This window comes from Pleurodeles waltl, chromosome 3_1, assembly GCF_031143425.1.
Source record: "Pleurodeles waltl isolate 20211129_DDA chromosome 3_1, aPleWal1.hap1.20221129, whole genome shotgun sequence".
Classification (NCBI taxonomy): domain Eukaryota; kingdom Metazoa; phylum Chordata; class Amphibia; order Caudata; family Salamandridae; genus Pleurodeles; species Pleurodeles waltl.
Genome location: NC_090440.1, coordinates 1,280,108,976 through 1,280,135,341, shown reverse-complemented (window position 1 = coordinate 1,280,135,341; position 26,366 = coordinate 1,280,108,976). Strand labels below are relative to the sequence as shown.

General features: G+C 48.3%; 1 protein-coding gene across 3 annotated transcripts in view; it reads right to left on the bottom strand.

Moving 5' to 3' along the window:
- Positions 1-26,366, bottom strand: part of PTPN4 (protein tyrosine phosphatase non-receptor type 4) — a 975,501-nt gene that overhangs the window by 62,481 nt on the left and 886,654 nt on the right. For all 3 annotated transcript variants that reach the window (XM_069224613.1, XM_069224612.1, XM_069224614.1), the window contains one exon: positions 5,782-5,930. In XM_069224613.1, coding sequence (XP_069080714.1) covers positions 5,782-5,930 — 149 coding nt within the window. The remainder of the gene's footprint in view (positions 1-5,781; positions 5,931-26,366) is intronic.

The window sequence follows — 26,366 nt, the reverse complement described above, 5'->3', positions numbered from 1 at the left end:
TGGTGGTAAGTGAGGAGGAGGTTGGCGGAAAAGAAGAGAGTACCCATTCTCCACAATATTGAGCACCCATTTGTCTTTTGTTATTGCACGCCACTCGTGAATGAACTCTGTGATACTTCCCCCCCCACCGGAGTGGTGCACGGTGTTAAGGGAAGCGAGTCCTCATCGCTTTGCTGGAGCTTTGGGTGTGGACTGCTGTGGTCTGCTGGACCCTCGGTCTCTCGTGGTCTTACGAGATTGAAAAAGTGGGCGTCCTTGTCTCTGCTGTGGTCTCTGGGACCAATGAGGGGTTTGAACCCTCTGCTGAAAAGGGCGCCTGTCATAAGGTCTATATCTTCGCCGGAAGTCCTTTTTTATCTCTAGGCCCACTGCTCTCATGGTGTCCACTTCCGTCTTCATACGCGCCATCTCCTCATCTGCATGGGTCCCAAAAAGAGAGCTGCCGTTGAACGGAAGGTTTAGGATACGCTGCTGCGCTTCCTGCTTCAATCCTGTCAGTCTCAGCCAGGAAGACAGTCTTGCACAAACTCCATGCACGTACCCATGAGCAGCTAAGTCAGCCCCATCTGCTGCTGCACTGATTACCTGATTGGAGACCAGACACCCCTCCTGAAGGATCTCCTGAAAATCCTGCCTGTCCTCTCTGGGCAATTTTTCTGCGAACCTGCTTAGTGAGTCCCAGAGCGAGTGATCATATCTGCCTAGGAGTGCAGAAGCGCTGGAGACCTTCAACATGGAAGCCACCGTCCCCAGAGAGTCCAGGTGTCTACTCTCTTTATCCGGTGGAACCGTGGAGGATGATGCCACCCTGTGCGTCTTCCGGGCTGCGGCCAATATGACTGAGTCCGGAGGTAGATCAGTCCGGAGAAACAAAGGATCTTGCTCAGGTGCCTTGTATTTCTTCAAGATCCTAGCAGGGGCTGATCTGAGGGTGGCTGGCGCTAAAAAGGTGTCCATGGTTGGTTGCAAAAGACCAGGCACTAGCGGTAGCAACTTCTTCGAAACCGCCCTATGTTGCAGAGTTTCAAAGATCACGGATAATGAGGTCGAAGGTTCCGGGACCTCTATATTGAGTTTTTGTGCTCCCCTAAGAAGCACCTCGTTAAAGGTCGTAATATCGTCCACCGAGGAAACTCTTGCTGGTGGCGAATCCGTTAAGGTCGGGGAGTACTCTCTTACTGAAGATCCCGACGATGACCAAGAAGGAGACCTTCTGTGATGACATGACCGTGATCTAGATCGTGACCTGCTCCGAGATGCTGTAGCAGCACGTCGAGGCCTCGTGGCCGACTGGTGAGATGCAGAACGAGCCCGTCCTGCCTGCGCTGTTGTCCTCGGGAGAGAGGCCGAAGGTGAGTACATCCTAGAGTACTGCGAGTCTGGGGAGGCAGTCGTTCTATTCAGGTTCTCCAACCACCTTGGCGACAAGTTGATGGGCGAGACATGCGTAGACGATGCAACTCTCGACCGCCCAGATGAACCACTCCTTATGGAGACCACCGGAGATGTTGGAGTGGTCTTGTCCGCCGGCAGAAGCCGACGCTCTTTGTCTTGCAAGACAGGCAAAACCTGTGTCGACGTCGACAGCTGCAACGACGAAGGGAGTGACGTGGGTTGCTCTGGTCTCAACGTCGAGTGCCTCGACGGTGACTGGCGATCTCTTGACCGCGACCTGCTCGACGTCAAGTGCCTCGCCATCGAGGGGTGTGCCGTCAACGGCGGATGTCATCGCTCCCACCGGTGGGGAGATTGACGTCGTCTTCCTCGCCGTCGAGGGGTGCGAGACCTTTGACAGCGAATGGGCACGCCGGTGCTGGCTCGATGTTGATCAGTGTGTAACCGTTGACGGAGATCTGCCCCTGTGGTGGCCATGTTCCTTCGACGCCATATCCTTCGATGTCGGTCTGGTCGACGTCGACCTATGGCGGTGCGACGGAGGCAGCGATGACGTCGACGGGGAACAAACAGGTACCTTCCTACCTGCTGACGTCTATCTAGCCTGTCTCTCCTGAGAATGGCTTGGTGGCTGCCTGGGAAGTGAAGAGGACGATGTCTTCTGCCTCTCATGAAGACCATGAAGTTTGATCTTCTCCCTGTCCTTCAGAGTTCTTTTAGACATGTTCTTGCAGTGTCTGCAAGTGTCAGGGCAGTGACTCTGAGGCAAGCACACAATGCAGAGAGTGTGTGGGTCTAACTGGGCCTTCTTCTTCCCACAGGAAGGGCACTTCACAAAAAGAGAAGGCATTTTTCAGTCAGAAAAAGGTGCCCTGACTTAGACAAGGGTGTTAAGTGTCAAATGAAAGCAGAAAAAACGCTGTTCTGAAGTATTTTTCTGAGAAAAACTCAGAAAAACTGAGAGCTCATTGCTCCAGGATCCTCTCAGAAGAAGTCGGAAAAAAGAACTGACCTAACTGTGAACCAACTGTCATCTCTCCTTCACCCCTGAGGCATGGTGGGATACTGGAGGTGCTCAGGGTCTTAAAGACATGGTGCCAGAATTTTTATGGTTCTCCTGTGTTAATCTGCATGCAGCCTATTGGCTAAGAATGCTCCATTGTTTCAATGTAGTTTTTCTCTTTTTTCTCTGATGTTGCTACTGCTTATTTCCCTAGGCCCAGTTATGGAGCTTTGGAAAATATTTTTTCTCTTATTGTAATTTTGAAAAGGACTGTGGTGTTTGTTCTCTGGATCTCGAGCCGGGGGCGTCGGGTGCAGAGTGTGAAGTCTCGCGCTTCCGGCGGGAAACGTGCAGTCTTTGAAAGTAGCTTCTTTGTTGCAAAGAAGTAGCTGGTTTTGAACAGGGCCTCTGTTCACAGGAGTTTCTTGGTCCAGGGCAGTTCTCTGAGGCTTCAGAGGTTGCTGGTCCCTGTTGGATGCGTCGCTGGTTACAGGTTTTCCAAGTTGGACAGGCCGGTAGGGCTGGGGCCAAAGCAGTTGTCTTCCTCCTCCTCTGAAGGCTTCTAGGTCAGCAGTCCTTCTTGTTTCTTCAGGTTGCAGGAATCTGATTTCCTGGGATCCAGGGTGACCCTAAATAATAAATTTAGGGGTGTGTTTAAGTCTGGGAGGGCAGTAGCCAATGGCTACTGTCCTGGAGGGTGGCTACACCCTCTTTGTGCCTCCTCCCTGTAGGGAAGGGGGCACATACCTAATCCTATTGGGGGAATCCTCCAAAACTAAGATGGAGGGTTTCTAAAGGCAGGGGTCACCTCAGCTCAGGACACCTTAGGGGCTGTCCTGACTGGTGGGTGACTCCTCCTCTTTTTCTCATTATCTCCTCCAGCATTGCCGCCAAAAGTGGGGGCAGTGGCCATAGGGGCGGGCATCTCCACTAGTTGGGATGCCCTGGGGTGCTGTAACAATAGGGGTGAGCCTTTGAGGCTCACCGCCAGGTGTTACAGTTCCTGCAAGGGGAGGTGAGAAGCACCTTCACCCAGTACAGGCTTTATTCCTGGCCACAGAGTGACAAATGCACTCTCCCCATGTGGCCAGCATCATGTCTGTTGTGTGGCAGGCTGGCAGAAACTGGTCAGCCTACACTAGAAGTCGGATTGGTATTCAGGGGGCATCTCTAAGATGCCTTATGTGTGTATGTTACAATAAATTGCACCCTGGCATCAGTGTGCATTTATTGTGCTGAGAAGTTTGATACCAAACTTCCCAGTTTTCAGAGTAGCCATTATGGAACTGTGGCGTTCGTGTTTGACAAACTCCCAGACCATGTACTCTTATGGCTACCCTGCACTTACAATGTCTAAGGTTTGGCTTAGACACTGTAGGGGCATAGTTCTCTTGCACATATGCCCTAACCTGTGGTATAGTGCACCCTGCCTTAGGGCTGTAAGGCCTGCTAGAGGGGTGACTTCCCTATGCCACAGGCAGTGTGAGGTAGGCATGGCACTCTGAGGGGAGTGCCATGTCGATTTAGTCTTTCTCCTCACCAGCACACACAAGCTGTGAGGCAGTGTGCATGTGCTGAGTGAGGGGTCCCCAGGGCGTCCTAAAATATGCTGCAGCCCTTAGAAACCTTCCCTGGCATCAGGGCCCCTTGGTACCAGGGGTACCAGTTACAAGGGAGTTATCTGAGTGCCAGGGCTGTGCCAAATGTGGAGGCAAAGGTACAGTTTTAGGGAAAGAACACTGGTGTTGGGGCCTGGTTAGCAGGGTCCCAAGCACACTTTCAATCAAAACTTAGCATCAGCAAAGGCAAAATGTTAGGGGGTAACCATGCCAAGGAGGCATTTCCTTAGAATTAGCCTTTCACTGTCAACTGATAACTAGATAAAGCTAGGCACTGTCAAGTTACTATCACCTCTATCACCCTTGTAACAATCGTGGTATGAAGTCGTCATTCCTTGCTGACAGTAACACTGTGGAAGTGCTTTTTCAATGCAGTATGGAATGAAAGACGTGGTTCTTTAACAGTGGGAACTAGCTAGTGGGGACTAGCACTTACAATGTCTAAGGTTTGGCTTAGACACTGTAGGGGCATAGTTCTCTTGCACATATGCCCTAACCTGTGGTATAGTGCACCCTGCCTTAGGGCTGTAAGGCCTGCTAGAGGGGTGACTTCCCTATGCCACAGGCAGTGTGAGGTAGGCATGGCACTCTGAGGGGAGTGCCATGTCGATTTAGTCTTTCTCCTCACCAGCACACACAAGCTGTGAGGCAGTGTGCATGTGCTGAGTGAGGGGTCCCCAGGGCGTCCTAAAATATGCTGCAGCCCTTAGAAACCTTCCCTGGCATCAGGGCCCCTTGGTACCAGGGGTACCAGTTACAAGGGAGTTATCTGAGTGCCAGGGCTGTGCCAAATGTGGTGGCAAAGGTACAGTTTTAGGGAAAGAACACTGGTGTTGGGGCCTGGTTAGCAGGGTCCCAAGCACACTTTCAATCAAAACTTAGCATCAGCAAAGGCAAAATGTTAGGGGGTAACCATGCCAAGGAGGCATTTCCTTAGAATTAGCCTTTCACTGTCAACTGATAACTAGATAAAGCTAGGCACTGTCAAGTTACTATCACCTCTATCACCCTTGTAACAATCGTGGTATGAAGTCGTCATTCCTTGCTGACAGTAACACTGTGGAAGTGCTTTTTCAATGCAGTATGGAATGAAAAACGTGGTTCTTTAACAGTGGGAACTAGCTAGTGGGCCAGCAGCATAATCAAAATACAAACAAGATTTATGTCAGAAAAGGTTCACAGAAAGCAGAGCATGCGCACTGTCTAGTGCATCTTGTACTTTGGTGCGTGTGACTGCTGGTGAAGCTTTGTTGGGGTGTGTGAGCACTAGCGAATGTGACAGAGCGCTTGCAGGGCATATGTGCTGAGCACTGCTCTGAAGTGATATCTGAGCACTGGTGGGGGTGATTGTGTATGCATTTGAGCATAAGGGTGCGTGTGTGTGTGGGTGCACCAGGAAAACATGTGGCTTCAGGATAGAGGCACGACTTACATCATCTTGAAGAGGCTGGGAATCTCAGTGTTTTGAATTTCGGAGGTCGGCTGGAGGCAAGTAAAATTGTCTTTTTTGGAGTCAAAATGACACAATGACCATACACCAGAGAAAATGTTAATACTGTACATGTTTTATATTGGATAGTGAGTACATAGTGATAGGGCCATTGGTATGCCATTCACTTGAGTAGCCTTTCGCTTTTTAATGCACAATGACAAAAACGTAGTGCACAGTATTAAGCTACATTTTAAAGTCTGACTCTTCCTATACAATAAAACAAAAATGACAGCCTTTGTAATATATTCTTTAAAATGCAAAAGGCTTGTTACCTGCAGTGGACAACTACTGGTTCATCTCTGCCGGACCTCTTTTCTCGCACAAGTGAAACAAAATCAAGGAAGTCGCTGGAATCATCGGGCACTCCATGGTCAGGCCATGCAATGTACTGGATCTGGGTAAGTTCCCTACTTTCATTTTTCTGAAAAACAAAACAAAGTAATAAGTAACTCAGTAATATTATTCAAAAGATAAAACAAGCAAGCTCCAGTTGTTGCCTTAAGCGAAGCTCCGAGTTACTAGAACATAATCATAATTACGAAATGGCCTTGTTCTTACTTTCAGCAACTCTTTCTGACATATAATCTGTCTTTCCCAGATTGATCACCTTCTGAAATATCCCAAGTGGAAAGACTATTTGTTTTCTTATTCTTTTTATATGAGCAATCACAGCAAAATGCCTACGCCACTATGCAGGTTCCAGATTAGCCTGTGTGTCAGTGAATGTGAAGGTGTCTAGTGTGAAAAAAAGTCAGTCTAACTCTTCACTTCATGGAGGCCAAGAGAATTAGAAAGAGCAAGAAAATAAAAAATTAAAAATAAGTGTTACAAAGCACTTGTCACACAGAGGAGAAAAAAAAACAGTACTTAAGTTACATAACTCGTTCTTATCTATCGCATAATTGCAAAAACTCAATTTAAAGCATGTATCAATGAAAGAAGGCCTGAATTTCACACCAATGACAGAAGTGCAGATCAGACTACGACGACAACTGCTGCACTGCCACCTAAATGAAACCATTTCTGAGTTTTCAAATCCAGCAAGTAATCTTCAACAATGGAATAAGCAAAGCTCAAGTAGCCACTTGACAGATGATAACAACTGTCCGTGAAAAGAACAGGGCTGCTGCTCTACCGCTAGCGTATCATTCAAGAACGCCTTCAATGGAATCTTTTCTGGCGATCTTACAGTCAAGCTTTATGCAAAACACAGATCCATCTAGGAAACGCGTGTACTGAAACTGCCCTACCAGTCTTTAAACCTTGAAAACCCTACAAGACCTAACTGTTCAGGAGCAACACAAGACTAATGACCTTTAAAGGCTGGTGATCTTGAGCTAAGAGCAGAGCAGCATCTATTTCCGCGTAAGAGACTCTGGCTCCCACCCGTGTCTGGGCTTCTTGCTGGAGTGAGTGCTACACCTCGTATGTATCTTATGCTTTACTTATGTGAACACTGTTGATTGGTTTAAGTGCCTGCCTAGTCCCTTGGGGTCATTCCTGTTCCAACATTCCCCCTCCACACCCCCCAAGTGCGTTGCTTTATCTTGTGTGCTATGACAAGAGCTGATGAAATAAGGAATGGACATATCAGAACAACTTTGCAATTTACGACCCTGTACTCAGCCCTAAAGGCACGTTTAGGGGCATAAGTATTTAATTGGATTCGAATGCAACTTGCCCATGGTTCCCCTCCAGGTTATTGCTGCAGTTGTTGCCTTTGTTTGGATCTAATTTATGAAATATCTTTTGATGTCAGTGATGGGACAAACAGTGCAACTGAATGCTCGTTAAAATTGTAAGGTGCCAAGGAAAGTGTTTCATTTGCCCTGAAACATTAAATGATAAAATCTAATTTAACAAACGTACCAACAATAAGCTTTCCTATTTCCACCTCTGTTTTTTCCTAGTTCAAATCTCTTAGCATGTAGATCCTGTGAGGATCACTCTGTTCGGACGGAGGTGGTAGGGGCGTCATTTGCTCTACCAGTATGTTGAACGGTTTATTAAGTGATGAATCTGCTGGCCTCTAGAGTTGGTTGAAATTGTTTGCTATTCTTCAGTATGCAAAAACTGCGACAAAATTCGGCGTACAAGGGAATTAAAAGAGATGGAGGACACATGCCACGAAATGAAAACAGTGCAGTTTGTTTTGTTATTCTATTAAATATAGGAGGAGTAAGAACCACACAATCTGCACACTTCAGAGCAGTTTGCGCAATTCTCTCACGTCCGACCTCGTTCTGCAAGAGACCCACTCAAAGCACATGAACCGCATGAATATGCCTGAAATCAGCCCTTCTATCAGGTTCACCTGCATAGCTAATTTGGGCGGTTTATGCAGCCACATCTTGCGCTGCAGGAACATTTAAAAAAGAGCCAGAGCTATTATTACCAAACTATTGACGAATAATAAGAATTGCATAATTCCTCCGTAGGGAGGCACAGTAACTTCCAGTAGCTGCAGAGGGAGCATCTGCTGGGAGTTGGATACTTCATTAGTGATGAGGCATGGATTTGCTGTACGTGTCACTGTTTGGTGACTAATTGCACTTGCAGTTATTATGATACTTGCTTGGGGAAGAGAGGCAGTGCACTTGTTGTGAATGCGCCACTAGTGTTGTGATGAAGGGCAGTGACTTGCTGTCAGCGTGATACTTGCTTAGTGATGAGGGGCAGTGCACCTGCTGTGAGTGACACACAGTGAGGAAGGATAGTGCCTCTGGACTTGGCTGGAACACCAGGGCATTTCCCTGGTGGTTCAACAGCTGGCGGGCTCCCTGAACGTCAGGGCAGACAAACTCAGCCGATGATGTGTGCTCGTTTATGAATGAATGGCGTCTCCATCCAGAGGTGGCGCAAGGTCTTGTCCTTCAGTAGGGAGGACCTTGGTTGACTTCTTTGCCTCCGTAGAGCACTCCGATCAGACTGACTCTTCGGGCAGATCTTCTGTCGCAGCAGCAGGGGAGGGTCATCCATCCGAACCTGCCCACCCTCCTCCTCCTCCTCCTCCTCCTCCTCCTCCTTGCGTGGCAATTGAGCAGCGACAGTTGACGTCTTTTGACCTGCCACCGAAGTCTGTAAGGTCAACTTGGCAGCCAGGCATCCCTCAACCAAAACCGTATACACCTGTTGTTGGAAGAAATTTGTGGCATGGTGCATTCACAAATCTGTCGATCCTCTATCTGCTACTCTCTCTCAAGTTCTTCTCTTTATTCTTTCCCTTGCCCAACAAGCCTCTACCCTGGGCACCCTTAAGGGATATTCCTCTGCTATCTCTGCTTTCTTGAGGTTACCAGTTAAACCTTCTTTAGTCAAATCTCCCATTGTTGGAAAGTTTGTTAAAGTCCTCACACACCTTTTTTCTACTATCCCATTCATCATGCCCCAATGGGATCTGAACCTACTCTTAACATACCTTATGAGTGCCCCATTCGAGCTTCTTCACAACTGCCCTTTACGACTCTAAACCGTCAACACTGTCTTCTTAGTTGCCATCACCTCTGCCTGCAGAGTAAGTGAGCTTCAAGCTCTTTCATCTAAACCACCTTTCCTGGCAATACACCCTGAAAAAGTGGTACTTTGCACAAGGGCCTCACTTCTACCTAAAGGAGTGACACCCTTCCATATCGGGCAGTCCATCACTTTGCCTACCTTTAATGCACCACCACATCCCTCACATGAAGAGGATAGACTCCACCGCCTGGATCCAAAAGAGCATTGGCGTTCTACCTTGATCATACTAAAGACTTTCAGGTGGACAATCAACTCTTTGTGGGATATGAGGGTGCAAAGAAGGGGAAGGCGTTACAGAAGAGGACCATTTTAAAATGGGTGCTCTTAAGCATTAACTTGTGCTACGCTCTGGTAAGAAGCAATCACCTGAAGGTTTGCGCGCTCACTCCACCAGAGCTACTGATGCTACCACAGCACTAGCACAGGGCGTTCCAGTCCTGGACATCTGTTAGGCAGCAACATGGGCATCTCTACACACTCTTACCAGACATTACTGCCTGGACAGTCAAGTCCGCAGGGAGGGCTACTTTGGCCGTTCGGTCCTGCAGGACTTTTGGTGTGATCTTGGTTCGCAGCCCACTACCGGTGATGGTATTGCTCGGGTATCTATTCAAAGGTAAGGAATCTGCAACTAGAAGTCTCTATCAGATGTACAAGTTACTTACTTTCGGTAACAATATATCTGGTAGACATATATTCTAGTTGCAGATTCCTTACCGATCCACCCATCCTCCTTGCACTGTGAACTGATTTCTAGGGACAGGAACTTACCTTTAAGGACCTTAGTTTTGGCGCACCATTCTCAGTGTTCTTCATGGCTCCGCACTACTGGCGTGGAAAGTCGTGAAAAGAAACGGACGTCAGCGCTTCGAGGTGGCACCTATAATGGACCTCGATGTCATCACGGCAACCACAACGCCAATGACGCCCACGGAGTTGACCGACGCCACCTGACGGCACGCAGAGGTACTGTTCGAAGGAAAGTCTCTGGATACAGACTGACGCCCGGGGAAATTCAAAGGTAAGGAATCTGCAACTAGAATATGTCTCTGTAGGAAAATGCCACTGTTGGCATGGTTACCCCATAACGTTTTGCCTTTTGTTGATGCTAGTTATGATTGAAAGTGTGTTGGGACCTAGCACCAGTGTTCTTTCCCTAAACTGTACCATTGTCTCCACAACTGGCACAGCCCTGGCACACAGATAAGTTGCTTGTAAATGGTACCCCTGGAACCAAGGGCCCTGTGGCCAGGGAGGGTCTCTAAGGGCTGCAGCATGTATTATGCCACCCTGGGGACCCCTCACTTAGCACATGCACACTGCCTCACAGCTTGTGTGTGCTGGTGAGAAGAAAAAGACTAAGTCGACATGGCACTCCCCTCAGTGTGCCATGCCTACAACCCACTGCCTGTGTCACCTCTCTAGCAGGCCTTACACCCCTAAGGCAGGGTGCACTATTCCACAGGTGAGGGCATAGCTGCATGAGCACTATGCCCCTACAGCATGTAAGCCAATTCTTAGACACTACGTGCAGGGTAGCCATAAAGAGTATGTGGTCTGGGAGTTTGTCAAACACGAACTCCACAGTTCCATAATGGCTAAACTGAATACTGGGAAGTTTGGTATCGATCCTCAAATCTTGAATCTTGTGGTTCTAAAATAAATTAAGAAAAGGTATTTTTCTACATAAAAACTATTGGCCTGGAGTGAAGTCTGTGTGGTCCTCATTTATTGCCTGTGTGTGTACAACAAATGCTTAACACTACCCTCTGATATGCTTACTGCTTGACCACACTACCACAAAATAGAGCATTAGTATTATCTAATTTTGCCACTATCAACCTCTAAGGGGAACTCTTGGACTCTGTGCCCACTATCTCTCACTTTGAGATAGTATATACAGAGCCAACTTCCTACAGGGAGCCTCTGGATCCTCTCTGCAGGTGGCGCTGTGGGGGTGCAGTGAGGTCGACTCAGGGTGTCTACGTCGCTGGAGTCGCCTGGGAGTCCTCTCTGCGGTGTCTGTTGTCCTGAACTCGAGCCGGGGGCGTCGGGTGCAGAGTGTGAAGACTCACGCTTCATTCGGGAAGTGAGAGTCTTTTCAAAGTTGCTGTTTCTGGACAGAGCTGCTGTCCTCGGGAAGTTTTTGGTCCTTTAGGTGCAGGTTCGTCCTCGGAGTCCTCAGAGGTCGCTGGTCCCGGTAGATGCGTCGCTGTGCAGGTTCTTTAGAGTCTGGAGACAGGCCGTTAGGGCTGAGGCCAAGTCAGTTGTTGTCTCTGTGGGGCTTTCAGGTCAGCAGTCCTCCTTCTTGTTGTAGGTTGCAGGAATTTGATTTCCTAGGGTCAGGGTCGCCCCTAAATACTGAAATTAGGGGTGTGTTTATGTATTGGGGGGGTGGGGGGGGGAGTAGCCAATGGCTATTGCCTTGGAGGGTGGCTACACCCTCTTTGTGCCTCCTCCCTGAGGGGAGGGAGGCACATTCCTATTCCTATTGGGGGAATCTTCCAAAGCCAAGATGGAGAATTTCTTAAGGCAGGGGTCACCATAGCTCAGGACACCTTAGGGGCTGTCCTGACTGGTGGGTGACTCCTTGTTTTTCTCATTATCCCCTCTGGACTTGCCGCCAAAAGTGGGTCTGTGTACAGAGGGGCGGACATCTCCACTAGCTGGGATGCCCTGGGGCGCTGTAACAACAGGCATGAGCCTTTGAGGCTCACCGACAGGTGTTACAGTTCTTGCAGGTGGAGGTGAGAAGCACCTCCACCCCGTGCAGGATTTGTTCCTGGCCACAGAGTGTACAAAGGCACTCACTCCATGTGGTCAGAAACTCATCTGGTTGTGGCAGGCTGGCAGGAACTGGTCAGTCTAACACTAGGAATTGGACTGGTACACAGGGGGCATCTGTAAGATGCCCTCTGTGTGCATTGTTCAATAAATCCCACACAGGCATCAGTGTGCATTTATTATGCTGAGAAGTATGATATCAAACTTCCCAGATTTCAGTGTAGCCATTATGGAACTGTGGAGTTCGTAATTGACAGACTCCCAGACCATATACTCTTTATGGCTACCCTGCGCTTACAATGTCTAAGGTTTGACTTAGACACTGTAGGGGCATAGTACTCATGCAACTATGCCCTCACCTGTGGTATAGTGCACCCTGCCTTAGGGCTGTAAGGCATGCTAGAGGGGTGACTTAACTATGCCACAGGCAGTGGTTTGAGGGCATGCCACTCTGAGGGCAGTGCCATGTCGACTTAGTCATTATCTCCCCACCAGCGCACACAAGCTGTGAGGCAGTGTGCATGTGCTGAGTGAGGGGTCCCCAGGGTGGCGTAAGACATGCTGCAGCCCTTAGAGACCTTCCCTGGCCACAGGGCCCTTGGTACCAATTACAAGGGACTTATCTGTGTGCCAGGGGTGTGCCAATTGTGGGAACAAAGGTACAGTTTAGGGAAAGAACACTGTGCTGGTGCCTGATTAGCAGGGTCCCAGCACCCTTTCAATCATAACTGGCATCAACAAAAGGCAAAATGTTAAGGAGGGAGGTAACCATGCCAAGGGAGGCATTTCCCTACACCCCCAATTTCTGCCTGTTTGTCAGTGTGTTTTTACTGTCTCACTGGTATCCTGCAAGTTAGGACCCCAGTGCTCATAGTTTGTGGCCTATATGTGTTGTCAGTATGCTTGACTGTGTCACTGGAGTTCTGCTAACCAGAACTCCAGTGCTTATGCTCTCTCTGTGTACCAAATTTGTCACTATAGATTACGGACTCCATATTCCAATTCCAACTGGCACAATGGACCCCCCTTATAAGTCCCTAGGTACCCAGGGCACTTGGGTTCCAGTAGATCCTTATGAACTGCAGCATTTCTTTTATCATCCCATAAGGAGCTCATACAAACCTTTCTTCAGGACTACCACTGCAGCCTGAGTGTATTAGTGCACACACTATTTCACAGCCATTTTTCACTGCACCAGGTAATTTATAAGTCACCTATACGTCTCACCTTCTTTTACTGAAGGCTAGATGCAAAGTTACTGTGTGTGAGGGCACTCTTGCACTAGCAAAGGGGCCCCCACGTTGTCCAGGGCCAATTCCCCGGACTTCGTGAGTGCGGGTACCCCATTATAAGCGTGCACTACATATATGTCAATACATATATCTAGCTTCACAATGGTAACTCCGAATATGGTCATGTGAGATGTCTAAGATCATGGAATTGACACCCCTAATCCAAATCCGGTATTGGGGGGCCAATTACATGCACCCAGGGGGCTACACCATGGACCCCCAGTACTGCCAAACCAGTTCTCTGAGGTTTCCACTGCAGCACCAGCTGCTGCCACCTCACAGACAGGTTTTTGCCCCCCTGGGGATTGAACAGCTCAATCCCAGGAAGGCAGAACAATGCATTTCCTTTAGGAGAGGGGTGTTACACCCTCTCCCATTGGAAATAGGTGTTGCAGGCATGGGAGGAGAAGTCTCCCACAGCCTCTGGAAATGCTTTGAAGGGCACAAACGGTGCCCTCCTTGCATAATGAAGTCTACTCCAGTTCAGGGACCCTCAGTCTCTGCTCTGGCGTGAAACTGGATAAAGGTAAGGGGAGTGACCACTCCCCTGTCCATCACCATCCCAGGGGTGGTGCCCAGAACTCCTCCAGAGTGTCCCTGGTTTAGCCATCTTGGATTCCAAGGTGTGGGGACCCTCTGGAGACCTCAGAGTAGCCAGTGCCAGCAAGTGATGTGAGAGACCCCTCCTGATAGGTGTATACCTGGGTAGGTAGCCTCTAAGGGCCATTTACGGTCTCTCCTCCGGGTGTTTCCTCCGATTCGGTTTGCAAGATTCCTCCAGGACTACTATGCATCCTCTGCTTCAGCTTCTGACTGTCTGATCAACCGCAGACTGCGCCAGGAACCACTGTAACTGCAACAAAGTATCCTGGAAGACTCCCTAGACATGCAACTTCAGCTCCAGCCAGCAATTGCTACAGTTTCCAAGGTATGCACGCTCTGAGGACTGCCTGCCTTAACCCTGCACCAGAAGAAACAAAGGAATCTCCTGTGGAGTGACGGAGTCTCTTCCTTGCTTTAGCAGGCACCTCACTGCGACAACAACCGGTACTCTGGACTCCTCTCTTTGTGACGAGCGTGATCCCTGGAACACAGGTGGTGGACTGAAGTGACCCGACTTTCAAAAGGTTCAGCTGTCCCAACTTGGTGGAGGTAAGAGCTTGCCTCCCCGTGAAGCGACAGTACCCTTGTGCACCGCGTCTTCTGCAGCTCCCTGGGCTTCTGTGCACTGCTTCCAAAAGTTCTTCGTGCACAGCGTAGCCCAGGTCACCAGAACTCCATCCTGCGACGCACAACTCTGAGTTGTTCTCCGGCAGTGTGGGATCCTCGAGTGTGGTGTTGCAACAACTGCACTTTACAACTCCTTTGTCCCTGTGTTCTGGGACTCCCGTGGGTGCTGCCTGGTCTTCTGAGGGCTCGCTGAAGTGCTGAGAGTCCCCTCTGTCTCCTTAGTCCGAGTTGAGACCCCCAGGTCCCTCCTGGGTCCAGGCAGTTTCTCTTTGGCGCAAACCGCATACTTGCGTGAAACAAGGCTTGTTGGCGGAATCCAGCGATGCAAACAGTCTGCATCCAACAAATCGATGTGGGACATCTCTTGCACCAAGCAGGAACCCGCAGCTATTTTCTTTGGAACATTTCTGTAGTTTTCTTCTAACCGGAGAATCCACTTTTGCACCTTCTTCCAAGTGGACAAGGGCTCCTGTTCTTCCTGGACTCTTCAACTTCTGGACTTGTTCTCCTCTCTCCACAGGTCTTCAGGTCCAGGAATCCACCGTTGGTCGCTTGCAGTCTTGCTTGGTTCTTGCATAATTCTTAATCACGACCTGTAGTGTGGTCCGAGGAAACTTGCTGTACTTTACTCCTGCTTTCCTGGGCTCTGGGGTATTTACCTTTGGTGTTTCCCTCTACACACTTCACCTGCCTAGGGGGGAATTCAACATTTGCATTACTTACCTGATTTTGGTCTCTAGTGTCTATATATTGTGTATAATACTTACCTCCAGTAGGAGTACTGCCTCTAAGATATGTATGGCATTGTGTCACTAAAATAAAGTACCTTTGTTTTTGGTAACACTGAGCATTGTCTTATTGTGTATAGGTACTGTGTAACTATAGTGGTATTGCAGGAGCTTTGCATGTCTCCTAGTTCAGCCTTGGATGCAATGCTATAGTTACCCCTAGAGAGCCTAAGCTGCTAGAACACTGCCTACATTTCACTAATAAGAGATAACTGGACCTGGTGTAAGTACCTTAGGTACCCACTACAAACCAGACCAGCCTCTTACAAGTGTGAGGCTGACCAGTCTGTGCTCGCTTGCCACTAACAGACAAGTTTCTGACCACATGGGGTGAGTGCCTTTGTGCTCTCTGGGGTCAGGGACAAAGCTGCTCTGGGTGGAGGAGCTTCACACCTCTCCCCTGCAGAACTGCAACACTTGGCGGTGAGCCTTAAAGGTTCTGGCTTTGTTTTACACTGCCCCAGGGCACTCCAGATAGTGGAGATGCTTGCATCCTGGACCAAGTCTCACTTTTGGCAGCAGGTCAGGTGAGAAAATTAGTAAACACCAGGAGGTGTGCCCATCACAGCTGGGATCACCCCTAGGGTGCCCAGAGCAGAATTGAACCTCTCCTGGCATAACCCTCCAACTTGATTTGGGGGATATTAGCCAAGAGGGTTAGGACTGTGTCCCCTCCCCAAAAGGAGTTGGAACAGGAAGGGTGTAGGCACCCTCGGGGACAGTAGCCACCGACTACTGCCCTCTAACACCCCTAAATCTAGTATTTAGGGGCACCCCTAAACCTTGCTCTTCAGATTCCTGGCAACCTGAAAAGAAGAACATGAGCTGCACTAGTAGAGAAGACTCCAGACGACAACTGACTTAGCTCCAGCCCTATGGGCCTGTCTGCAGCTACAAGAATCCTGCACAAGAGGACTTGTCTTGCAGGACCACACCTCTCCCCTGCAGAACTGCAACACTTCTCTACCTCTACACCCCCCCCAGAGGACTGTCTGCCTACCCAAGGACTGAGATCTCATGATAAAAATGGCCCTGTCCACAAAGTAACCTCCAAGGAGGATTCAAGAACCGCCCCGGATACACGAGTCCTGCCCACTATGCAACCGACCCCCACGGCCGTATCCAGGTGGCCCACCAGATCAGAGAAGCTCCCCAGGCAATTCCACCCTGAGTTAACCCCTACTGACCAAGACGTTGATTCCTGCAGCCTAAATCCAGCGAACCCCCTGACCGTGACCAGCTCTGGTGACGATTTCCTGATGCCTAAAGGAAACCCTGCACCCACAGCCCCCTGGCTTTAGGGAACACAACAGACGGTCCAGCAACATCCAGTGGGCCCTCTACTTACCTGTCCAGCATTTGTTTTTTTTCAGTCAACTTCCTGGACCACGCCTGCAGCATCTTTTGTGACCCCGGGATTCCTTCACTGAAAAGCATTGGGAGCCCAATGCTGTATTTGCACCCTGCGGTCCCTGTGCCACTGACGGTGCATATTTGGTGCTGATCTAAACCCCCAAAGTCTGTGCGCTGAAGGCGCAAGTACTTACCTGCAAGTAGTTTCTTTTTAAGTGCCCCCAGTCCCCTTAGGATTTCATTGGGTGTCCAATGCCAACTTCGACTTCTGCACCCTGCCAGCCCCGTGTTGCTGGTGGTGCACCCTTGGTGTCTTCCTAAACTTTGCCCAGTGGACACCTTACCACCCGAAGACTGGGAGTGTAAGTTGAGCACTTATCTGCAAATAGTGTTCTTACTTTTCGTCCCCTAAGACTGCCCTGCTATATATGAGAAATTTCACTATCTCTACTTTTGAAATTGAAAAGTATTACTTACCTGAGAAGTTTTTTATCTGTGAATTCTGAACGAAGTGCATTTGATACTTAAAAGTGATACATTCTTGAAACTGTACTTACCTGCAACAAAGATCCTGTTGGTTTTAGAAACAAAGTAACAAAGTATATTTTTGATACGCAAGAGCATTGGACTGGAGTTAGTCAAATTTGTAAACGTCTGCTAGGGCCTTGGTTAAGTCCCCTTTAGCATTTCTTTTTTAGTTAATTTTTTTTTATTATAGTTAAGGGTAAAAGTAACTAAAAGTAGTCTTGGTTCCTAAAGGAAATCCCCAACCTTAGCAACATAATGAGCAATTCAGAGGACATGGTTGTGGAACTCGGCCTGACCCCTTACCTCTCATCTCAAGACGAGAGACTTAAGGTCTCTCTGCAGTCTCAACACGATTAAAACTGGTTACCACCATACCAAAATCTATTTCCAGAAGCTCTAGATAGAGTATCCTAAGGAACACTCTACTGAGGAGGATGACCTCCCCTCAGATGGGGAAGAAGTTAAGGATCAGGAGGATGACCTCCCATTCCTAACCTAAATAGGGATGAGAGGATCTCTGCGCCCCTGACTCCAAGGATAGCTCTCGAAGGATCTGGGTCTCCCACAGGGGAGTCTGGTTCCTCTGGGAACACTGAGGGCAGCCTCAGTGAAGGAGCCCTTCTTTTAGGAAGGATGGCCAAAAGACTAGATTTGCACGAGACAGCTCCTAGCTATAGAGGGAGAGATCAGAAATGGGCCTACTACACTTTAATGGTGGCAGCAGCATAATACCTAGGGACAGAGATCAATCGTATGACCCTAACATCCCAAAAGGGACTGTCCCCAAGTATTAGGATGGTGATGACATCAACAAATGGTTGACAGCCTTTGAGAGGGCCTGTGGAATGAGAAAAGTGAAGAAGTCTCACTAGGGAGCTCTCCTTTGGGAACTCTTCACTGGTAAGTGTAGGGATAAGACTCTTCACTCTCCCTGGAGCAGATGATAAGTCCTATGACCTTATGAAAGCTGATTGAGGGCTTTGGACTCACCACTGAGGAGTATAAAATTAGGTTCAGGAGGGCTCACAAAACTGTGAGCCAGTCCAGAGTTGATTTTGTAGACTACTCATTGCAAACACTGGATAGTTGGATAACTGGAAATGAAGGGCATGACTAGGATGGGCTTTATAATTTGTTGATGAAAGAATCCATCTTAAGTAACTGCTTCAATGAAAAGTTGCATCAATATCTGGTATAACTAGGTCCGATTCCTCCTTAAGAACAGGGAAAGAAGGCAGGCCAATGGGTCAAGATTTGCGTAACCGAGACTTCCACTGAAAGTGACCAAAAGAAAGGGGTTACTAAGGATCCCCAGGGGAAGGTTGGTGAGACAACTAAGGATTTAAGTAAAGAGTATTCTAAGGACCACCAAAACCTGCTCAGGAAGATGGGCCCTGAAACTATTCACCATCCATTCATGGGTACAAAGGTTAAAACTTGGATCCCAAAAAGGCCTGGTGTTTCAACTGTGGGGAGAATGAACACCAAACTGGAGACCTGGCATGTCCCAAAAAGAACGCCCCTATGTAGGAGAATGGCCTGGTTTGTAGTGGGTACCATGGGTACTTACACCTTATACCAGGTCCAGTTATCCCTTATTAGTGAAATGTAGTAGTGTTCTAGCAGCTTAGGCGGATAGAGGTAGCTATAACAGAGCAGCTTGCTTAACTAGGAGACATGCAAAGCTCCTGCAATACCACTATAGTTACATGGTAATTATACACAAGTAAATACAATACCCAGTGTTACCAAAAATAAAGGTAGTTTATTTGGGTGATACAAGCCCAAAGATATCTAAGAGGCAATACTCCTTCTGGAGGTAAGTATTATACACATTATATACACTAGACACCAAAATAAGGTAAGTAATTAGACATAGGATAGTGCAAACAATAGGAAATGCTATAGAATGCAATAGGTGAAAATAGGTGTAGGGGCAACACAAACCATATACTAAGAAAGTGGAATGCAAATCATGAATTCCCCCCTACACAAGTGTAATGTGTAGAGAATTGCTGGGAGAGTGAGAAAACCACGGAGGTGAGTAAAATACCTCACCCCGAGGCCAGGAAAGTAGAGAGTAGGAGTAAAGTACCGCAAGTTTCTTTAGGACACACTACAAGTAGTGATTAGAGTTATTGCAAGAACCAAGCAAGACTGCAAGCAACAAATGGTGGATTCCAGTACTTGAAGACCTGTAAAGAGAGGAGACCAAGTCCAGAAGTCGCAGAAGATTCCAGGAAGGACAGTAGCCCCTGCCAACCTAGAAGTAGGTGCAAAAGAGGAGTCTCTGGTTGGAAGAGGACTGCAGAAATGCACCAACGGAAGATGGCTGCAGATTCCTACGTGATGCACTGGATGACCCACGTAGAGATGTCGGACGCAGGTGAGTTTCGGCGCTGGATTCGTCCAAGAAGCCTTGGTTTAAGCAATGTTGCAGATTGCTTCAAAGTGGTGCTGCCTGGATCCAGGAGGGACCTGGGGGCCTCAACTCGGACTGAGGAGGGTGAGGGGGCTCCCTACACTGGAGGGAACCCATAGATGACTAGGCAGCACCCACTGAGGTCCCAGGACACGGGGACAAAAAGTGCAAATTGCGATGGTCACAGCACTACAAAAGACGACAAATCAGCGAGTTCAGCGTTGCAGGATAGAGTGCTGGGGTAGCTTCCCCAAGCCACTGGTATGCTTTGAACGGCACATTTGGTGCCCTCCATGCATAAACCAGTCTACACCTGTTCAGGGACCCCCAGTCCCTGCTCTGGCGCAAAACTGGACAATGGAAAGGGGAGTGACCACTCCCCTGACCATCACCACCCCCAGTGGTGGTGCCCCGAGCTCCTCCAGATGGTCCCTGGGTTCTGCCATCTTGAATCCAACATTGGCAGGGACCTCTGGGAGCATCTGAGTGGCCAGGTCAGGCAGGTGACGTCAGAGCCTCCTCCTGGTAGGTGCTCACCTGGCGAGGTGACCAATACCTCTTTCATGGCTATTTAGGGTGTCTAGCTTGGGTGGGTCCTCGGATTCGGCTTGCAAGATTCCAGCAAGACTCCCCCTGCAACCTCTACTTTGACTTCTAGCCGCTGGAACCGCGACTCAAGCAAGGAACCCTCCAGGAACCGACAATCTGCATCCATGACAAAGACTCTGCTTGCAAAAAAAATTCCACAGCTCCTTCCAGCTTCTGCAACATTTCTCTGGCTGTGCATCCTCTCAGGGTGGCAAGTCTTCATCCTGCACAAGAAGGAATCTCCCTTGGAGTAAAGGAGTCACTCCCCAGTACCCACAGGATACAACTGCAAAGACTACAAGCTGCGTGGACCTCTCTCATCCTGAGTTGCATGGATCCTGCATCACGGGTGGTGGTCCGGAGTAGTCCTCTTGGTACTCTCTGCCAGCTGCCTAACTTTGGTGGAGGTAAGCCATTGCCTTACCACGTAGAACAGTACCCGCGTGCACTGCGTCTCTTCCAGCTACCTAGGCTTGTTGCCATCTCATCCAAGGTATCTTCAGGCTCCGTTTAGCCTCAGCCCCTGGCACTCCTTTCTGCGACGAACAGCCCTCTGCGTGCTTCTCCTGCAGCATAGGACCATTTTCCAGTTGTGCTGCGTGGGCGTCTCTGCGACTCCTGGTTCCTCGTCCACTGGGTCTACTGTGGGGACTGCCTCTTCTTCTGTGAACTCTCTGCCTTACTAAGGGTCCCACTACGACTCCCTCATGGGTTGAGTCTTCCTGGGCCATTCTGGTCCACGGCAGAACCCCATTTTGCTTCAATGCAACTTCTGCGAAGGAAAATGGCTCCTTGTTGCAGGTCCCCCCTCCAACTTCTTGCCTGACATTGATGCTGACTTGACGGAGAAGTGTGCTGGAACCCTGCTAACCAGGACCCAGCACCAGTGTTCATTCACTAAAAATGTACTATTGTTTCCACAATTGGCACACCCCTGGCACACAGATAAGTTCTGTGTAAAAGGTACCAGTGGTACCAAGGGCCCTGCGACTAGGGAAGGTCCCTAAGGGCTGCAGCACGTGTTGTGCCACCCTGGGGACCCCTCACTCAGCACATGCACACTGCCTCACAGCTTGTGTGCTGGTGGTGAGAAAAAGACTAAGTTGACATGGCACTCCTCTCAGAGTGCCATGCCCACATCCCACTGCCTGTGGCATCGTAAGTCACCCCTCTAGCAGGCCTTACAGCCTTAAGGAAGGGTGCACTATACCACAGATGAGGGCATAGTTGCATGAGCACTATGCCCCTACAGTTTCTAAGCCAGATCTTAGACACTGTAAGTGCAGGGTAGCCACAAATATATGGTCTGGGAGTTTGTCAAACACGAACTCCACCGTTCCATAATGGCAACACTGCATACTGGGAAGTTAGGTATCAAACTTCTCACACAATAAATGCACACTGATGCCAGTGTGGGATATATTGTAAAATAAACAGAGGGCATCTTAGAGATGCCCCCTGCACACTGAGGGTATCTTAGAGATGCCCCCTGTACACCAGTCCAACTACTAGTGTTAGACTGACCAGTTTGTGCCAGCCTGCCACATCCAGACAGGTTTCTGGACACGTGGGTTGAGTGCCTTTGTCACTGTGGCCAGGAAAAAAGCCTGCGCTGGGCGGAGGGGCTTCGCACCTCTTCCTGTAGGAACGGTAACCTCAAAGGCTCAAGCCTGGTGTAACAGCACCCCAGGGCACTCCAACTAGTGGAGATACCGCCCCCCACTTTTGGTGGCAAATCCGAAGAAAATAATGAGAAAAACAAGGAGGAGTCACCCACCAGTCAGGACTGCCTCTAAGGTGCCCTGAGCTGAGGTAACCCCTGCCTTAGGAAATCCTACACACCCTTAAATTGGGTGTGCAGAGAGTCCAGGGGTTCCCCTTAGAGGTTGATAGTGGCAATAATAGATAATACTAATGCTCTATTTGTAGTAGTGTGGTTGAGCAGTAGGCTTATCAGAGGGTAGTGTTAAGCATTTGTTGTACACATACAGGCAATAAATGGGAATACACCTTCAAAGACGTTATCCAGGCCAATAGGTTTTTATATAGAAAAATATTATTTTCTTAATTTATTTTAGAACCACAAGATTCAGAATTCAAGTAAGTACATAAATTGTAAGGTACTTGGCATAGGTAAGTATGGAACTTTGAATATAAACAGTAAGGTACAGGTTTTTTTGGGGAAACATGGCAATAAGCTATTTTAAAAGTGGACACTGCATAAATCAACAGTTCCTGGGGGAGGTAAGCACAAGTTAGTTTAGCAGGTAAGAAAACAAGTTACTTACCTGTAACTACAGTTATCCAGTATTGGTATCTTTCATAAATTCACATGCTTGAATCATCCCCGTCGTCGAAGTGGGAGTCCCACGGTACATAAAACAGCAATAAATAATAAATAATTTGTTTTTGCCATAGGCTATCATGGAGCCAGCACTTGCTCACATAGCCTATCCATGTCCTTTTGTGAAAGGACCCAAACCTGCCTGCTGTCCAATAAGGCACCAGCCCCCGCTAGAACCTTCTCCAGAGAAGCTCCCTTCCTCAGATTTTCCAGCACGAGAGTGAAAAATTAGAACCTGAGAGGAAATGCGAGCATCAAAAGGGGAGAGGGTGGGTCGCATGTGAATTTATGAAAGATACCAATACTGGATAACTGTAGTTACAGGTAAGTAACTTGTTTTCTTATCCAGTATTGGATCTTTCATAAATTCACATGCTTGAATCTGAATAGACAGCAGTATGGTTGATAAACATTGTATCCAGCGTGGGTGGAGGGTGCGAGCATGAAAACCCTCTATCTCAAATATAAATAATAATAATAATCATAATCATAGTAAATTCATACATTTCTGACCGTGAGTTACGAAGGAATACAGATACTTTAAGTACGTGTATATAAAAAACTAAAATTCATGGTGTAAATACCGATATAAATATATATGTATATGTATATACATCCATAAATACATACATACACCTTACATGTTCACATGGAAGCATAATAGAAACATGGTTATTTGCATTTCAAACCATATGACTATAATTAAGGAAAGGTCTCACCTTAATGAAAGAGATGGCGTAACACAGCTTGTCCTACTAGAGAGTCTGTTCTTTGTGATGACTCCAAACAATAGTGCTGCGTAAAGGAGTGCGTAGTTTTCCATGTGTCAGCCTGGCAAATTTTATCAAGGGCAATACCTTGAAACAAAGCAGCCGATGTGGAGACTGCTCTTGTGGAGTGGGCTCTTGGGCGCCTAGTCAAGTATTTTCCTGCCTTGGTGTGACAAAATTGGATTGTTGAAGAAATCCATCGGGCTATAGTGGCCTTGGTTACTCCTGTTCCCTGACGTCCCAGAGAATAAGATACTAGGAGTTGGTCTGATTTTCTGATGTGTTTGGTACTTTGCAGATAAAATGTTAGGCATTGTTTGATGTCCAAAGAGTGGAGAGTTCTCTCTGCTATCGTAGTAGGGTTTGGAAAAAAGGTTCGTAGAATAACGGGTTCATTGAGGTGGAACGAAGATGGAACCTTGGGAATATATTTGTGATTGGTTCGGAGCATAACAAAGTCTTCAGAGAAAACTAAAAAGGGTTCCTTAGTAGTGAACGCCTGTATATCACTGACTCTCCTGGTAGAGGTGAGAGCGAGCAAGGTTGCCACTTTCCAGGTGATGTATTTGAGTTCCGCCCTATGAATGGGCTCAAAAGGAGCTTTCATAAGTTGGGAGAGAACAATATTAAGATGCCACTCTGGGGGAGGTAAGCGTACCGGAGGAAAGGTGCAGAACAGCCCTTTCATAAACTGTTTGATGACTGGTTGAGCCGACAGACGGCATGTCAGCCGATCGTCTGTAAGAGGCTATAGCTGCTAGGTGAATCTTGACTGATGCACGGGAAAGACCAGCTTTGGAGAGGGAGAGCAGGTAAGAAAGAATTTTCTCAGGATTAATCTGAAATGGGTGAAACTTGTTCTGAGAGTACCAAACACAGAATCTCTTCCATTTGAGTTTGTATGTCTTGTTCGTGCTCTCTGCTCATGCCTTAGATAATATGAGCCTACATTCTTGATCAATGTTCATATCTTGGAACTCTCTGTACTCAGGAGCCAAGCATGCAAGTGTAGTGAAGTTGGGTCGGGATGTAAGATGAGACCCTGATTCTTCGTTAGAAGATTGTGGTTGCAAGGGAGGCGGACTGGATTGGCTACTGACCGGAGTAGGAGCTCCGTGTACCAGTACTGCCTCGGCCACTTGGGGGCTACGAGAATGATCCTGCAGCATTCGGTCTTCATTTTCCTGAGGAGCCTGGGAATCAGTGGAATGGGGGGAAAAGCGTATGCAAAGATCCCGGACCATCTTATCAAAAGAGCATTTCCCCACGACCCCGGGAGTGGGTATCGACTGGCGTAAAACTGGCATTCAGATTGGTGGCGAACAAGTCTAGGATCGGCGGACCCTATTGTTGGAAGATGTCCTCGAGTATGGTCTGGTTGAGTTCCCACTCGTGACAGTTGTCGTCTGTCCTGCTGAGAGAGTCCGCTAGAGCATTGTTGACCCCAGCCAGGTGCTCTGCCCTGAGGCGGACGTTGTTCCGTGTGAGCCAGTTCCAGAGAGACTGAGCTTCTCTTGAGAGGGAGAGGGATCTTGTTCCTCCCTGCTTGTTGATGTAGAACATGCTTGTTGTGTTGTCTGTTCTGACTAACACTGATGATCCTGCGATGCGTGGCAGAAAAGCTTTGAGCGTGAGCTGAATCGCCTTCAGCTACAACAGGTTTATGTGCATCTCTTTTTGGAGCTTGGACCATCTGCCTTGAATGCGCATGTCCTGTAAGTGGCCTCCCCATCCTTCCAAGGAGGCGTCTGTGGTGATGACGAAATCTGTTATTGGTGCCAAAAAAGTTAGACCGTGGGAGAGGTGGTTGATGTGAGACCACCATTCTAACGCCTGCAGAATCTTTGGTGTGATAGTTAAGTCGTCGAAGGATCCTTGTGACTGGGTCCATTGAAGTTGCAGTTCTTCTTGCAGCGGCCTCATTTTGAGTCTTGCTAGCCGTACTAGGACTATGGCTGAGGAAATCATGCCCAGAAGCGATTTGAATAGTCGTACTGAAACGAACTTTCTTGCGGAGATTGTGACAGCCAATTGGGTTCTGCCAAAGCTTCTGCTGCCTTGCTAGGGTAAGATATGCCTTGTTTTGGATAGTGTCTAATTCTGCTCCCAGGAAAACTCTCCTGCGTGCGGGAAGCACAACTGACTTCTGTAGGTTCACTGTTAGACCCAAACCGTTGAATAGTTTTAGGCAGGCGTTTGTGGCTTTGGAAGCTAGTAGAGATGACAGAGCTTTTATGAGCCAGTCGTCCAGGTATGGAAACACCTGGAAACCCTTGCTTCTGAGGGAGGCTGCGACTGGGGCAAGGCATTTCGTGAAGATTCTCGGAGCTGATCTGAGGCCAAATGGTAGGACTCTGAACTGATAATGGGCACCGGCTACTGTAAAACAGAGATATTTGAGATGCTTTTGGTGTATTGGAATGTGGAAGTAGGTGTCCTGGAGATCTAGAGTTGTCATAAAATCTCCAGGATTCAAGAGATGCAAGATATCGGACAGTGTGATCATTCGGAAGGATTGTTTCCGAAGGAACTTGTTGAGTTTCCTGAGGTCTAGTATAGGACGCCACTCTCCTGACTTCTTCCTTATGAGGAAAAACCGGGAGTAGAATCCGAGACCCCGTTGTTGCAGAGGAACTGCCTCTATAGCCCCTTTGGCCAGAAGGCTGAATACTTACGCTTGAAGCAGACTAAGATGGAGAGACCTGCCTGATGTTGGTGGGTGAAGCAGTGGATTTTGTGTGAATTCCAGGGTATGACCTCTTGTCACTATATCCAGCACCCATCTGTCTGATGTTATTTTCTTCCACTCTTGGATGAAGTTGGAAATGTTTGCTCCTATTTGCTGATGTTGTGGGCATTGGGGGAGCATAGCCGGTGCCTGTAGAAGATCATTGTTTTCTGGGTTGATCTCTGGATTACAAACCCTGCCTTCGTTTACCTCCTTGTCTGGTATAGGAGGCAGTTGATGATTGCCTGTACTGCTGGTGGTATGAAGGCCTGTACTGAGATTGCTGGTATTGTCTATGGAAGGAACCTCGAAATGAGGTGAAACCTCTTCCTCTAGCCCCTTGAAAGGGCTGTTTCCGGTACTGCAGGGTACCCAGGGAATTGGCGGTGTCCGTGTCCGTCTTGATGGCTTGAAGTGCGTCCTCCACATGTTTGCCAAATAGAGATTCGCCATCGTAAGGCATGTCTAGGATTCAGGACTGCACTTCTGGTCTAAAAGATGTGGCCTTGAGCCA